Below are 15,333 nucleotides of genomic sequence, written 5' to 3' on the forward strand. Positions count from 1 at the left end.
TATATATATATATATATATATATATATATATATATATATATATATACGTACACACACATCCATGTAGATGTGTGCTGGATACACACATATGTATTTATGCGTATGTATATATATATGTATGTGTGTGTGTTTGTATGTGTGTATGTGTGTGTCCGTGTGTCTGTGTACGTGTGTACGTGTATGTATACGTGTGAGTTTCTGATAGACATACAAGGAGATGCAAAGTAACAAATTGTTCGTAGTAACTTCTGCGGTAGCGCACTTTATGTCGCTGTAGCAAATAATCATCCTTTCCAGTGCAGTTTCATTTTCACTGTCACTTTATCATTGATAGTGTTTGTTATTATAGTTATCATACTTTATTATCATCGTCATCATCTTTGTCACTGACGTCATCATATTTATCGATGTAATCATCACTAACAGCTCAGTTAGTATAACTGTCGTCATTATTAGCAGGAGCACTAATCGTCACGTTTTATTATCACACTAAGATTTATAAACAGTGATATGTATATTGCAGTATGAAAGATCGGCCCAATGAGCCAAAGAATGAGAAACAGGATGATTTGGCTGTCGCTATGAGGATCCGCCGTTGCTCTATGTTCTGTCTACTACTATTACTCCTACCGTGCGCGTAAGTCGTAGGTCCCAAGAAGCTCTCGCGTACGCATTTTTGCTATCGTCTATGATTTTGATAGTATCAGGGAGGATGCTGAAGTCTTTGCTGGCACTACTGTTGCCGGTAACTACAACCGATAGACATTAGGTCTTAACGCCAACGGTACGTACTATTGTTTCCGGAGGAGACGTACTTTTTACGGATGGCTGCCTGCACTCTTGCCAAGGTTTGTTTTGTTTCCCTTTTCTCTTATTTCCGATTAAAACCTCCGAATATTCTCCATTTCAGTTGAATTCATTCCAGTCGTAATAGTTATTACTACCCACTCCATCACTTTACTCCAACACGATACCTGTTTCAAGTTAATTTATTCCTCTCATTGAGGCAGTTATTTTTATAGCATTTAACATTACTTATAATGCTGAAAGTGCCAATGAAGTAAAGAGATGTGAGATTGCATATGAGAGGGCTCATGTATCCGTCGATTTTTTAACTTTCGATGTTGATTTTTTGCTTATTTAATTCATTTTCAAGACTTAACTCTCTAAATGCCTGTTAGCTGCACAACTCATACGGTATTCGGATCTCCGGTATTCAACAAGTTACATGTCTCGAAAGTTTTTCTGTTGAGAGACATATTAAGTGACATGTCCACTTAGTCCATTTTTGAGTGTGAAATAACGATATGATGATTGCTTGTGATTGCACGATCCTGAAATTTAGTACCTAAAGCAAATTAGACATATTTCATTTTAGAATATACTCGCTTTTCTTAGACTTCACTTTGTTTTTTTATTGGAAATAAAAATGTACTACTATCACTATCACCTGACACACACACATGTATCAAAAGTCCTTTCATCGCTACCATTTCTTCACCGTGTGCTGCAGGAGGATTAGCTGTTGTCATACTTATCTTTTTTTTTAGGTCCACTCTTAATAATGCAGTAATGCCTCTCTGTATAGCATAATTATTCTGCATGAAAATGTAATGTGGAAGGAGAATATGATGAAATTCAGAGTGTTGTCCGATGGGGAACTTGAAAGTTTTTGTTTGAAATGTTTGAGGTGCAGCGGTGATAAGTAATTAATCACTGAGTCTTTAAAGAATTTTTCATTAAGAATTCATCCTCATGAAAATGAATCGCGTTTGCAAATCTAAGGCTTATCTCCTTAAGACGAAAGATGCAAAAACGATTCATGATAGATACTATTTGCGGTTGATAAGCACATTGCATTCCATTTAGTAATTACAGCTTGAAGTCATCATTCAAAAGAGATAAAATCAAGTAAGAGTGAATCATTTACCCTCTTATCACGTCGTGATAAACGACTTTTTCCATTTTTTTTAAACTTTTATATGTCGTTCGGTTCGTAAGCTATGGATAGAGGAGAGCACATATTGCAGAATCAGAAAGACTGCATATCAGAAAAGATTTCGTGTGCTTATAGATAATAGTAGAGATGTCACTAAAAGCAAGTCCACTCAGCATATATACATGCAGATGGCATGCAACATACAAATCGTATGTTAATTTTTAGTGCTGCAAAAATAGTTATTCAGAATGTTGGCTAGACGGATCTTTTCTGTGGTTAATTGAAATACTTTGTGAGCTATGCATTTTAAACTGAATCGTCTCTTTTGCGTCATAGTTCTTCTAGTCGGAAATTCTAGCGCAGTAATAGGTTGAACGCTGGGCTGATAATTCAGTAAAGTTATTCTTTGAAGGGACATTTTTCAGCTCGATTCACTGTCTATGAGAATCGCTCAAACTGCTCCGCTCAAAACGCTTAAGTATTTTCGCGTGGCTGTGCCACAAGCTCTTACTGGCCAAACTCTTGTTGCATTTTTACAGGTTTGTTTTTCCTTTTAATTCACGACAGATTTTTATGATCACTTCTAAGAAAATTGTGTTTTGCAGTATATGTTAATGTAATCTCACTTTTTGAATTCTTGTATGCCATTTTGATAGGATTTTTGAAGATGATGCATGTATAGGTTTAATATCAGGTCGAAGGAACTTAACTATTTCATGAGATAGCTTGCTATTTAAGGTTGGTATCTTGATTCTCTTTCAGAAATTTCATATATGGTGTGCTATTTCGCTGCTAATGCTGAAGAAATGCTGCATTGTACAAACGCTTAGCCTAATGGTCCTGGGTGGTATAATGCAATGCAAAAGAGCTTTTTTGCTCGCAAAAATTTATTTTACTTCCTTCCTTCCTTCCTTTCCCCGTGTAACCTACAGTATATAAAAGGGGTCTTGAATCATGCTTTTTTCAATTGTGCATAAGGGAGACGATCCAAGAAATTGCAGGAGTCGATGGCTTTTGATGATCTCGCGGATGCATTGCACTTGGCAACTTTGCTTCTTCAGCACGGTTACATATTTCCTGTGATCGAGCATTCACTACTTGTCAAGGACGATAATACGTTATACAGATTGCAACTGCCATATTTCTGGCCTTCACATGCTACTCACACTGATAATGTAGAATATGGTAAGTTGATTATTGAAGGCCATCAGTGACGTCGATCACCGTTTAATGAATAATGTTAAAATTCATCTCATATTTTGCTTTTTTGCCTCGTGCAGAATGTAGAAAGATTTTTCTATTCACTGGTGATTGGAACACTTAGGCAGAAAGCTCTATTAAGAAATGAAATGTAGAAAAAAGACCATCGGTGAAAGCGTTAAAGTGAATGTGTTTTGTTGTTAGCAATCTACCTTAATAAACGACTTATGCGAAATGAGCAGAAGCATGGCTTGGAAGAAGATGAAGTTGAGGCATATAATAAACTTCTCGAGCTTCTTGGCCACATGTGGGACTTTATTACTGTTCAAGCGGAAATGCAGCTGAAAATTCAGAAGGTCTGTTATTTCGTAGCTATGTCTTTATTGTTTTATTAGTCAAACTATTAATTTCCGAACTGAACATTAATATATCACTGAAAGGATTATTTAAACTTCATTTTATGAAATCAGTTGTAATATCAACATCATTGTTAACGATGGTCGGCGTTGATCATAATACGTATTGGGATACCCATTATGTATCATAAATGATACATATTATGATACCTATTATGTATCATAATCACCATCAACATCACTTATCGCTTCAATAATCAAGCCTTTGATGAGTAATCAGTTTTCGGATTAGCAAAGTGAGTGCAAGGAATGTATTTGCAGGAAAAGAAAAAGAGCGATAAAGTTGTGTATGATAGTGAAGAAAGGGCATTCTGGAGAACCCGAAGACCTGGACAAGCAAATTGTCTGGAGCAACACATTCAGGTTTCCCTTTTATCCAAAAACTTGAAAAAATTGGAAGAATTGGAAAAAGTTATTCAAAAACTTGGCTTGAATTGTTATCCTTGAATATTTTGGATATAGAAACACTTCTTGATAACCATCGAGCATTAAATTGAAACTGTTAACTTAGTGTTTGTAATCTCTGACAGCAGTAAGCTTAAAATTACAAAAATGGAGGTGGACCAGTAACCAGCAAAAATGGACCAGTAATTTTTCAATTTCGATAGTGAGAAAACACTCCTCGCTGACTTCACTGGTGGACAGTTTCACTACATCGAACTGTGTTTCCTGCAGTACAGCACTTATTCAACATTGCATTTCTTGAAAGTCACATAGTTTCAGAAGAAGGAGAAGAAATTACGAAAGCGTACTGCTGCTGTTTATCGAACAGAAGTGGAACGGTTGAGATTCACTCTGAAAACGAAACCATGGCTGAAAGCTATGAAAGCGAGTGAAACGTAAGCATTCACTATAGTTTTCTTAGCTTTATAGTTTTTTTTTATTCCTATGAGAAAAGGAAAAAAAAATAAACAAACGAAAGGAAATAAAGTTTGTATTTAAAGGAGTGGGGTACATAGCCTTTTAAAATATCATAATAATATTAAGATTTTTTTTTTTCATCTCACTGTTAGTAATGAAAAAGTCCAAATACGAGGCAAATGACATACTGTTTGTTAATTTTAATATGAAGTAGATGTTCTTCGTATGTTATAATTAGAATGTTTAATGCAGCCACGTGCCGTCCAGATAATAATATCAAATAACACTATAAAATTTAGGATGGTGTCTTGGTGCGAACAGTTCCATGACTATGATCCTTTTATAACAACTCCACAACCTAGTAATCCGTGGATATCTGATGACACTAATTTATGGGTGCTAAATACTGACTCGTAAGTTTTACTGTTGCATTTGCCAAATGAATAATAATTCCCCTCAGACTATATTGCCCTGTATTCAACAAGTATTTTTTTGTAATCAAAGTTTAAAAATAAAGAAATATTTCCTATCAAAACAGTGCACTGACTGTGTATTTTGTTGTTCTTGTAAATAAAAGTGTCATACCAACTGTTTGTTGGTAGAATCTTTTAAGGTAAAAGTAGTGGTAGTCTACATGTGTCTTCTGTTAAATTTTAAAGAGCTTCTTTGTGCAAGATTGTTATAGAGTGGAAGTACCGACTGAACGACGGGTTAAACGGTGGGGCCTTTCGGTACAAGAACTCGTTCGTGATCCTATTGGACGACAAGTTCTTGAAACATTCCTAGAAAGCGAATTTTCTTCTGAAAACATACGGTTTTGGATGGCTATTCAAGATTTGAAATTTTCTGCTAATGAGCAAGTAGAAAGGAAGGCACAGCATATTTATGACGAATTTTTATCGTCCGGTGCTCCTTGTCAGGTATGCTTTTCGATACTTATTACCAAAATTAATTGCGTTTAGTTTTCGTTTCGTGATTTTCAAGTAGACAGTTAATTTCTTAGATTTATTTTACTGTATTTCGTAAGCACCATCGATTTAAAAAAAAATAATCATGCTCCAAACGTCAAGCATGACTTTATATTTTAAGATAAGGTACCTTCAGAGCAAGTTTTTTTTTTTCTTAATTATGGCGAAGAGTAGTGTCCTTAGAGTACGAAACCATTAAAAGGGGAAGAACCCATTCAGCTCAAGTCCATCCCTATAGGTAGAATTGTGTATCATGTCGTTGCTAAATATTTAGGTTATGAGTGAAAAGTTAATCAAGAATGGAACACGACTGGTAACTTTTCGTTTCCAGGTAAATGTTGATTCACGTACTCTAGAAGCTACAATGAAATCACTGCAAGATAAATTAGCTAGACGGCATGCGTTTTCTCCAGCTGAGGAACATATATTCACCTTGATGAGCAAAGACTCGTATCCACGATTTTTACGCTCCCAAATTTACAGGGGAGTACTTTCGGCAGCTCAGCAACAAGTAATTCTTATGAAATTAAAAGATTCCTATATTTGTATGATCATCTTTATCAATTTATTACAAATTACCGATTACATTCATTTATTTCAATTTCGACTGTGTTTGAAAATTTATGTCCCGGAATTAAATAACTTGATTTTAATAATAATGCTTCCAGGGTTCAAGACGTCTTGGTTGGCGAAATTTCGTATTCAATATGGGTAACCAGAGAAAAATGCCAGCTGCGGCCAAACAACATAAAATGAGCCGTGACGATAATTCACATATTTCACTTCCAAAACAGCTCAGTTCTGATTCTCTCTCTGTAGTAAAAACACAAACACAAAGGTAGTCTTTTTTTTCTTCATTTTTCATTTTTACTCAGAAATCACGAGAAGTTACAAAAAACCAATCACAAATGCTTCTAAAATTACTTGTTTTCGATATGCGAAGGCGCCCGGTTGTTCGACTTGTAAGATTTCAAAAAGTGAATTGGAGATAAAGTACTTCTAGGCTACCAACAGAATCTTTTGCAACTGTATCGAATATATAACAAGAATGGTGGATCACTGATACTCAAAATGCTAATGGTTGTGGTAGGGCAATGGATGATAATGCTTTAAACGATTGTTGTTCTGTTGGTACTAGTCTGGTTCCAATTTGTTGGTTGTTGCCGCTGCTACAATTTTCACCGTTGCCAGTGCTCCCTACAGCAATGAAGAGCTGAAGGCGTATCTGAGCAATTTCTATCAACCCGTTACTGAACAATCTGGTTTTATCACCACTTAGTAGCGTTTTACCATCGACGTATATTGGAGGCTTTCCAATATTGGATAAGAATACCTCCACTGTTTTGGTTTGCTCATTTTGTATTATTCTCAAAATGGCTTGTTTTCGACTGATTGTTGCAACCGGTCCTTCCAGAGCCAGATTAATATCAACCTGAAAGTGCGATGAAGTTGGTTTCTAAAGGTATTGTTAGGGGATTCATTTACTTTCTCACTCATTCGAAACTTCGTATTTCATATATATATTTCAGATGTTATGTAATTGATTAGTATTTCATAATCTGCGAATGCAGGTTTTCTGTCTTGTATCATTTTTCTCATTTTTAAACTCATAAAGCATAACAGATGACAAAGGCAGCTATGCTCAACCAAAGATGTGTTTCTGTGTACAGGTTTCAGCTCATACTATAACGAATAAACGATTTTTCAAGTCAATTGTTGCTATTATCACAAAACTTGCACAACTGTTCTAGAATCGAAACAGATAACTGATTTAGAATAAATGATTTAGGCATGTGTCAAGCAAAACTAAAAGTATACTTATCATTTTAATCTGTATTTTTGTTGTTACAATTATGGTAGCAACATACATTATGAAATTGTGTATTGCGACCCATTAGAATAGTCTCCCCTCGCAGTAAATAACGCACCACACGCCCTTTCAAAACACCCCAAACACCCTCGCCCATTTGTGAATCGTCGGATATCCCACTGACAGCTTCAACATGTACCTGGAAACGTCCAATCTGAGTAAAGAAACCAAACAGTTCTGGAAGTATAATAATTCACAGCTTCAAAAGTCTTACTCCAGCCAGTAATCAGCAAATGAAAAAGAAATGCTGTACTATGCTCGAAAGCAATGTGAAATTACTTAACAGCGATGTCCTTATCTTCAGCATTTGATACAAGAAAGATAGAAAAAAGGAACTGAAAGAGACGAAAAGAATTTATATTAGAGTGTTGTGGAACGACAAACAGAAAAATAACTTTTTCCCAGTCAAGCCAAGCACGTTCGGCTAAAACTGCTGCTTTACATAAACGCGTCTCTTCGAAGCTAATATGCCGATCCCAGCCACCATTCCACTCCAAACTTTGTTCGATTTCCGCAAAATCTAGGACACGACTGCTAGCCTTCCTCTGATCTTGTAACAAATCCCAATTTTTCATTTCTAACCAGTGTTGCTGTAGAACACACGCAGTGCGTGCGTGATGGAATGCTTCCTTGTTTCGACCCAATACCTGCAAAGTGAAGGAAAGTTTCAGTTCCCCGAACGGTTTTTACAGAGATAAGCATTAAATCCGGTTTACAATCTTATTATTTTCGTAATTGCCGCAGTTAATTTCTTAACCTCTCTGCCAGCTACTTTTTTCATGCAGTCGACGGCGTGTACCGCAGACTGTGGTGCTGAAATTGATTTGATATGATGGGAACAATTACAATTTTGCAAATGATAACTCGATAATTTAAAATCAAGGATCAAACATCTTGGCCTAAACACTGCAAAAAGCATAAAAAATATGAAAGCGGCCATCAGTCCAACCTGTTCAAATACTGAAAGATCACTGCCGGTAGTTGTAGACGGAATAGCTGATAACAGCTCTTCTTCTTCAATAGTGAAAACCGTTCTTGATTGCACTGCACTTATGGTTTCCACAGAAAGATCTGCAATTCGCCTCTTTGCGATATTCGAAATGGTCTGAAAAGATCCTCATTGAGACGCTCGTTAACCATTACGATTTTTCTACAGATCAATTCACTACTGGTAATAGGTTGCTAAAAATGATTAACTCAATTCACAAGATCAAGTTTGTGTGTACGTCCTTGATGAAACTTTAAATTGAACTAGGGTAGAAAAGAAAGAGAGAAATATAAAGAAACACACTGAAAAAAAAAAACTACGGAAAAACTACATTGAAAAATACACAACTATTGAGTGGAACAATATTAAAACCGGCTGCTTAGGTATACAAATTAGGTACACCAGATGCAAAAGGAAAGTGTAATGAGAGAGAAAAGCTAAGTTACCGCATCCTACTGAGAGCACTGCGCTTGAAACCTGAGGAATTCTGATGAGTATCACTGAAATTAGCTGAAACCTGTGATTTGTGACCTATTCTCTTCTCAGCGTGAGCAATTAAGCTATATTATCAAGTTATAAGCTGTGGCTACAATTAAGCCATATATTTTTTCAAAGTTAAAGCAAAAAAGGAAACCTCATCGTACAGCAATTCATACCACCTTTCTTCAATCTCTGCTCGAGTGAAAGGACGTGAAAAACGAACAGCTCCATGAACAGCGGCAAGACTGCTTACCTAAACATTATGCAAATATAGTTTTGGTACTGTTTAAAACTCTTGCCTCGTAAGACAGTTTAAAACTCGAGCAGGGAAATGATTATAAGAACGATAAATTTTTGTAATTCTAAAGAGATGTTGTCTGATACCGTACCCGAGTTACTGCTGTTATAAGAGCAACATCATCTAGTGCAGTCCATTTTTTCAACGATTCGCTTAAACCAGTACCGAGATTTGCTGTATGCGAAGCTAAAGTTGTTAACTCTTTTGTTCGTGCTTCTTTACTTGCAGATCGTTCGCGTCTTTTCTAAAATGTTTCTTTAACAAATAAATGCTTTGGTGGAATGAAAAAAAAAAAAAAACTAAAAACCTAGTCAAATCATCATTAAGTTATTCAAATTATTTAAATGTATAAATCATATTATTTATTATGTCTGAAGACCAGTGTAAAATGTTCCGTTAGAAGAAATATTTTTTTATACTTTTTATAACTTCAGCGAGATGCTCTACTTTTATCTAAGGTTTTGAGGTTTTCGATTTCCAGCGTTTTGAACATCAAATGTGTACTTTATCAGCAAAAACAACAGATTGCATCGGACAAACAGGTTTTCCTGGGAACTTCTTAAAGCATTTCACTTCAACGGAAGCGCCAATGCTTGTCTCGGTGGTACGCCACTGCCTCTTACCAAGTTTCGCTCGAGTCGCCGACTGAGTTTTTTCCTGCAGTAAAAATGAACGGCAAAGAAATTTGAAACTGTCAAACATTTGAAAGAAAAACTGGTCCGGAATCTTCATGAGTTGAACAAACCTACAACAAAATATAAGTAGAACACAGTTTCCAGATCAAAATGGGATAAGACCGAAAAGGTGACCGCTATAAAGTATTACCACAGAAAAATCTTCTGGGGAGAATAATACGAAGCGTACCACAAAACGATCTACTGCTTCCGGAGAATGATGCAACCTTTCAGCGCTTGGTCGCTTTCTTTGCACTATTTTAGCCGTAGAAATACTATCAACAATTTCATCATCAAATTTAGGTTTCCGAATTTCTCGATTGGAACGACGCACTTTCAGTGAACCACTTTCATCATATAAATCTCTAAATTTTATTCACAAAGTTACCACTGCTTGCAACCTTTTTTTCGTCTTATTTCAGCATTTCATAAAAGAGTTGGCTTTACTTGCTTTAGCAGCCGTTAAATTATGATTACTGAGCTCAGTATTTTCTTGTCTACTTATCATTGTCGCACATCACAGCTCAACTTAGTCAAATTTCAGAGATGAACCGCAGAACCTCGAACCATATTATCACCCTTCATACAATAATATTATAAAGAATCTTAGCTCACATCCTGTAAATTTAAATCTAATTTGCGAAGTCTTATCTATTTCAAAACATCAGAGGCATATCCTAATGCGCAAGACTCACATTTAAGTTAAATTTAAGTCTTTTAAAAGCTGTAATGGAAATTTCATTGCATCGGGCTTTGAAAAATGATTAGACTTCCAAGGGCAATCTCAATACGTTTAATTCCAATTATTTTAATAATCACCTGTTATCTGGGGCATTAAACTTCACGGTGGACAGCTGCGGCATGGACGAACTAGACATTGCGGGTTCCCGAATGGCTTCTACTCCAGTTACATCCATCGAAGCCTAAACTGTCTCACTAAGGTAAAAGAAAAACCAGGATGCTAAAATACCCCCTTGGTGGAACTCCATGTCACCCAATAATGCCAAACCTGGAAACCTAATATATGTAGCATTAACAAGATCATAATCGCGGAACTCGTGGCATAGCCAGTTTCGGAAGTCGATGGTACCGGTCAAATGTTCCGACCAAGGAGAAAGGGACGACGTTTCAACACTGAACTTTCTGGAGATGATTTTTGAGGGACTCGCATTGGTAGCGTGGGATTTATATAAGTAGTCGTTGGGAAGCTAGAAGTATGTCATGTGAAATTGAAAGTTAAGAAAGATGCATCAGTCCGGGAAATTCCGACAGGATGAGTTGAGATGTTGAGTCCCACAACTCTTTTATCACTGAATAGTAAAGAAAATCAATTACAGCAAAAGCACGAATTTCAGTAAGCAGCAGACAGGAAATAACTTTTCACAGAGAAATAATTCACAATGAGATAAATGAAATACACAGAAGTCATGTTAAAAAATGACGACCGAAAATGAATTTTCTCACACAAAGTAGCGACGAGCAATGCATTGTATCCAGTTGCCTAGTATCTGACATACGATGTTTGATAAGATAACACGGTCATCAAATACTCGATTTGCTCGCATGCGTAAAAACCATAACTATGCTCGCCACTTTCTAGGACGAGCATTGTTAACCTAAATCAATGAACATGATCAGCAATATAGATTCCCAAAGATTTTCACACCACTATTATGACATAATCACTCTTCCAAACCTTCTAGTCACCATCAATGCTTCAAGAAGAGTCTAGAACTCAGTTGATAATACTGCATACATTCTTTATTACTAACGAATCCGTACTTGTCAGAACATAAACATCGCTTATAGCGGGAGCATATAACTTACTCTTTAAGCATTGAAGCCAAACTATGTTTAACAGCAAGAATGCATTCCTGAATGACGATGTTTTTGAACATTCGCGTGATAACGGCTCGTGTATGGAGCCAAAACCGATCATACTTATTTACATTGTTACGATGTAGAAATTGAAGCCAGAACGATATCACTTCATGAATTGCTGCATACAGAAGCCTTTCTGAACCCTGGAGAGTGACACAGTACACATGCACATGCAGGAAACAAAGGAAGTCTGCTGGATTAATGCAATTTTTGAATAATGAACTCGATCCTCGGTAACCAAAAAGTATCCAGAATTGGTATCCGCCAACGAAAAACCTTTAATCGGCTCAAAAAGATTACGGTCAAAAATTGGAAAAAGTATTCCAACCCCGAACAGTGATAATAAATGTTTTGGAACATACATTATCAGTACCAACCACATAGTACTGGTGCAGCTTCACCAAGGATCCAGCATACACCTCCACCAAAGCAAAAATTATGACAGGTCTTTTAGTGGAAGAAGTATAACACAAAAAGGTAATCAGATCACGAAATTCCATGTGAAGATCTGCACATATTTGGTTTGAGGACATAGTACCGTTGTAGATTGAGCTGAAATAATCACAAAAAAGGAATCTACGAACTTAATAAGCAGGAGAATTTATGATGCAGAGAGGAAAAGAGAAAAAGTTAAAGTTTGCAGGCAATCAGGAATTCGTCTCTTTCGACACACATCTTTGTTTTCTTTGATCTCTAAATTATAGACTCAAGTAAATGTGTACTTTTTTTTGGTCATAATATCCACTAATATCCTATTCATTCTTCCGTATAAAAAAATCCGATTTACTGGGAAATTCACTATAACATTATAAACTGAGAAGTGAGATTTAAAACGCTTACCTACAAGATTCAACTAATTATGATAAGGTTATTCGTTATTAATGTTGTAGTGAGTAGTGAAGCTCGCCCAAAATATCAGAGAAATATAGGATGAAATCGCATGCAGACACTATCAAATCAGATAGTACAGGAACACATCTTGCCTATCTTATTTGTATAATCTCTGTTCATTTCGTATTATCAACAACAATTCATAACGGTTACTCCAAATCAGTAGGTATAAAGACTCAGCCCGAATTTTTAACTCAAAATATCCATGATGACATTGCGTCAACTTAATTTTGGCAATATTCGAGATTAAAATGACGGTAGTCTTACTTGAATAAAAAACTTAAGTGGTCCAGTTTGTTTTTCCATTCAGCAATTTTAGCTGGAATAAGTATTTCCGTAGTTGGTGCTCTTGTCGACGTTCTGTTCTGCCTATTCCTCGAACACGGCTGTGACAATACTGCTCGACAGTCAACATTATCTGGAATCCTAGAAACATTGCGCAAAGAAATAATTTTGGTACAACTTGACATATAATCAACAGACCTGGCTTATACGGTGGAAAAGTGAAATAGACTAGCATCTTAATCATATGAATGATTAACGCTGATCACTTTGTTCACTCCTACTTCAGTGAAGTAAAGTACAGTAGCATATATTCAGTATCGCGAAAATTCTGTGCTCAGGCAGGAGAGATGGTTCTTTATAACGAAAATGACGATAACGATTGCCTAATTACTTATCACTTCAAACCAAACTTATTAGTTCCAGTATAATTGGTTATGAGTTATTTTTTTTCACAGCTAAATTTTGCATGATTATAAAGGAATGTTTTTATAGATAAGATTGTCGAGAAAATGAAGTCAAGAGAAGGAAGCTTACAAATGGATGAATTCGATGTCGTATTTCGTGTTGCAAGATTATCTCGAGCAAACAGTTTGACTGTTTGAAAAACTTGCGATTGTTGTGCATTCTGACTTATCACCTACAATTTATTTGCAGTAACTGCAATTAAACTAGTAGTGGAGAGATTGCCTTTCACATTTCAACACTAAAAATATTAAATGGGTCAGTGTATTTGATGAAAGGTTTGCTATCTCCTCTTTCATCTCATGTCCGTCGAAAAAAATTTGAATTGCCATCGTGTTTAACTAATAAAAAAAATAGCGATAAAAATCATCATGCAAACTGGAAAATACAGAACCCTTACCCGTTGACAGTTTCGAATGTTTTGAAAATAACACGCAATTGCAGCAGCAAGCTGGATGTCCACGTCATTTAGAAGCTCCATTACGACTGTGACTGCAAATACAATTGATTTTACGTGAGATAAAAAAAAACGAGCAGGGATAGATATTGTGTCAAGATACATTACTAGACTTGTAATTTCCTCATTTTGTATAAACTTTACTCTGATTTGGACGTATGGGGCTTGAAATGATAACCACAAACCTGTAACTCAGATTATAATGACGTTCACATTAGCGGTATCATTGAAATCGATATGAAGTAACTTTAAGATGTTTAGAAATTTCAGGGAAATGACCATAAGAAATTCGTGATTTTCTTGATATTTCCTCACTAAGTGATGAACAGTGGAACAGTGGTCTGCAATGTGTAAGAAGACATTGGGACATGATCATTGAGCTTCAAGACGAAAAATGATTATAAGAGGTAGCCCTGTCACTTCTTGTGGTATCTTCGTTGTAGAATACAAGCTTTTAATTCTATTATAATCATCAGTGGTAGACTGAAGCCTGTTCTCATGCACTGTGATGGCTGATGGCAGTGATAACCGGGATCGATAGCCTACTGCCTGTTGCAACAATGTCTATACACATGGAAGGAGAGACCTAAGGCTGGCATAGAGCGAAATACCTGCGAGGCCTTCGTAGAATCGATGATTTGGGATGCCTATTGAATTTCCGTGCTTATTACTTGCATTAATATAAGGAAAAACGGGGTGCACTGTACAGTGGTTGACAGGATAACTGCTATCAGGAGTTTGATTCCGATCATCGCTCTTCCTCATCCTGTTCCTCAATAATAAAAGCCTTGTTCTAAATGCCATTCCCGAAAGGAAAAGAGAAGAGAAGAGTGATAAGGTCGTACTTTGTGAAATGTGGACCCAATAATGTGACCGTAATTTCAGAAATGGTGGTGTCATGTCATGTGTTGACTTGTGGTAAACCCTGGCAGTGGATGTGCAATAATGGCGAATGTATTGCCCTGTATGATCTATGCAATGGTATTGCACAATGTACTGATGGGTCAGACGAAATCGACTGCGATAAGAGGTTTAGATCAGTTTTTAAAACCAAATGCTTCATAAAGGTCGTTAACAAAATGTGCACTTCTAATTAAGCATTATGCAACTTTGAGAGGTCATCAAAGAGCTTTAGTGCATTTTGTATAGCCATATTTGTTTGAAGCCTTTATTATAGGCAGTGGCAGGATAAGTATATGAGTGTGCCCCGTGAAGAGATGATGTCGGTGATACGGTCCGGAATAGGCGGGGTTAGTCCAACAAGTAGTACTACTACGTCTGCTCTTCAATCTACGGTATCTAATGAATGGCTTGTCGCCGTTGCTTTGATATTGTTCATCATACTGCTAGTGGTGATCACCCTGCAGTGCCGACGACGACGAAATGGTCTAGTTCGCAGTAATCGGGCATACAATATAAGGAAAAGTTTAAATATGGAGCAAAATGATGGCGAAGATGAGGACGACTTACTGATAGGGTCACTTTATTCCTAAAATATTTGTTCTTCACGAGTATTTCAGTGATAAACCGAAAATCCCCCTTGTTGTTCTAATCCATTCATTTGCTGCTACTCGCATTTCACTCTTATTTTGAATTAGATACACAGAAACAATCCAACATCTTACCCTACCGCCAGTGTTTTGATCTTAATATTGCTAAGGAA

The 15,333-nt window shown here is 36.4% G+C and overlaps 6 protein-coding genes across 6 annotated transcripts; 3 read left to right on the forward strand and 3 right to left on the reverse strand.

The window, feature by feature from the left end:
• Positions 1-51: 51 nt before the first annotated feature.
• Positions 52-288, reverse strand: LOAG_07304 (hypothetical protein; the record flags this gene model as incomplete). The annotated part of the gene is made up of 1 exon (XM_003142837.1): positions 52-288. A coding segment is annotated over one exon (237 nt), but the record flags the coding sequence as incomplete, so codon positions are not given.
• A 236-nt stretch (positions 289-524) lies between these two features.
• LOAG_07305 (hypothetical protein) lies at positions 525-762 on the forward strand (the record flags this gene model as incomplete). The annotated part of the gene is made up of 2 exons (XM_003142838.1): positions 525-637; positions 708-762. 2 exons carry the CDS (start codon positions 525-527, stop codon positions 760-762), a joined length of 168 nt encoding a protein of 55 aa, XP_003142886.1.
• A 1,617-nt stretch (positions 763-2,379) lies between these two features.
• Positions 2,380-6,226, forward strand: LOAG_07306 (hypothetical protein; the record flags this gene model as incomplete). Its single annotated transcript, XM_003142839.1, has 9 exons — positions 2,380-2,478; positions 2,941-3,124; positions 3,344-3,495; positions 3,817-3,918; positions 4,279-4,394; positions 4,716-4,829; positions 5,102-5,336; positions 5,716-5,895; positions 6,053-6,226. 9 exons carry the CDS (start codon positions 2,380-2,382, stop codon positions 6,224-6,226), a joined length of 1,356 nt encoding a protein of 451 aa, XP_003142887.1.
• A 224-nt stretch (positions 6,227-6,450) lies between these two features.
• LOAG_07307 (cell cycle-regulated factor p78) lies at positions 6,451-10,611 on the reverse strand (the record flags this gene model as incomplete). The annotated part of the gene is made up of 9 exons (XM_003142840.1): positions 6,451-6,816; positions 7,253-7,393; positions 7,650-7,901; positions 8,204-8,359; positions 8,877-8,975; positions 9,112-9,264; positions 9,525-9,677; positions 9,885-10,059; positions 10,514-10,611. The coding sequence occupies 9 exons, from the start codon at positions 10,609-10,611 to the stop codon at positions 6,451-6,453; spliced, it is 1,593 nt and encodes a 530-aa protein (XP_003142888.1).
• Positions 10,612-10,986: 375 nt separating this feature from the next.
• Positions 10,987-14,021, reverse strand: LOAG_07308 (hypothetical protein). Its single transcript, XM_020447391.1, has 7 exons — positions 13,856-14,021; positions 13,614-13,705; positions 13,286-13,388; positions 12,734-12,884; positions 11,938-12,127; positions 11,522-11,718; positions 10,987-11,310 (listed from the first exon to the last, which is right to left on the reverse strand). The coding sequence occupies exons 2-7, from the start codon at positions 13,692-13,694 to the stop codon at positions 11,196-11,198; spliced, it is 837 nt and encodes a 278-aa protein (XP_020302372.1). The 5' UTR covers positions 13,695-13,705; positions 13,856-14,021; the 3' UTR covers positions 10,987-11,195.
• A 519-nt stretch (positions 14,022-14,540) lies between these two features.
• Positions 14,541-15,303, forward strand: LOAG_07309 (low-density lipoprotein receptor domain class A containing protein). Its single transcript, XM_003142842.2, has 2 exons — positions 14,541-14,700; positions 14,848-15,303. Exons 1-2 carry the CDS (start codon positions 14,558-14,560, stop codon positions 15,161-15,163), a joined length of 459 nt encoding a protein of 152 aa, XP_003142890.1. The 5' UTR covers positions 14,541-14,557; the 3' UTR covers positions 15,164-15,303.
• The last annotated feature ends 30 nt before the right edge of the window (positions 15,304-15,333 follow it).

The sequence above is a fragment of the Loa loa genome (genome assembly GCF_000183805.2).
Source record: "Loa loa unplaced genomic scaffold supercont3.92, whole genome shotgun sequence".
NCBI lineage: Eukaryota > Metazoa > Nematoda > Chromadorea > Rhabditida > Onchocercidae > Loa > Loa loa.

Coding starts and splice junctions, on each gene's coding strand:
- LOAG_07308 (XM_020447391.1), bottom strand. CDS start 13,694: ATGGAGCTTCTAAATGACGTGGACATCCAGCTTGCTGCTGCAATTGCG. Junction 12,128..12,733: donor CACTTAAGTTTTTTATTCAA/GTAAGACTACCG, acceptor TGATTATTTCAG/CTCAATCTACAACGGTACTA. Junction 11,719..11,937: donor ATGTGGTTGGTACTGATAAT/GTATGTTCCAAA, acceptor GTCACTCTCCAG/GGTTCAGAAAGGCTTCTGTA.
- LOAG_07309 (XM_003142842.2), top strand. CDS start 14,558: ATGGTGGTGTCATGTCATGTGTTGACTTGTGGTAAACCCTGGCAGTGG. Junction 14,701..14,847: donor GAAATCGACTGCGATAAGAG/GTTTAGATCAGT, acceptor CCTTTATTATAG/GCAGTGGCAGGATAAGTATA.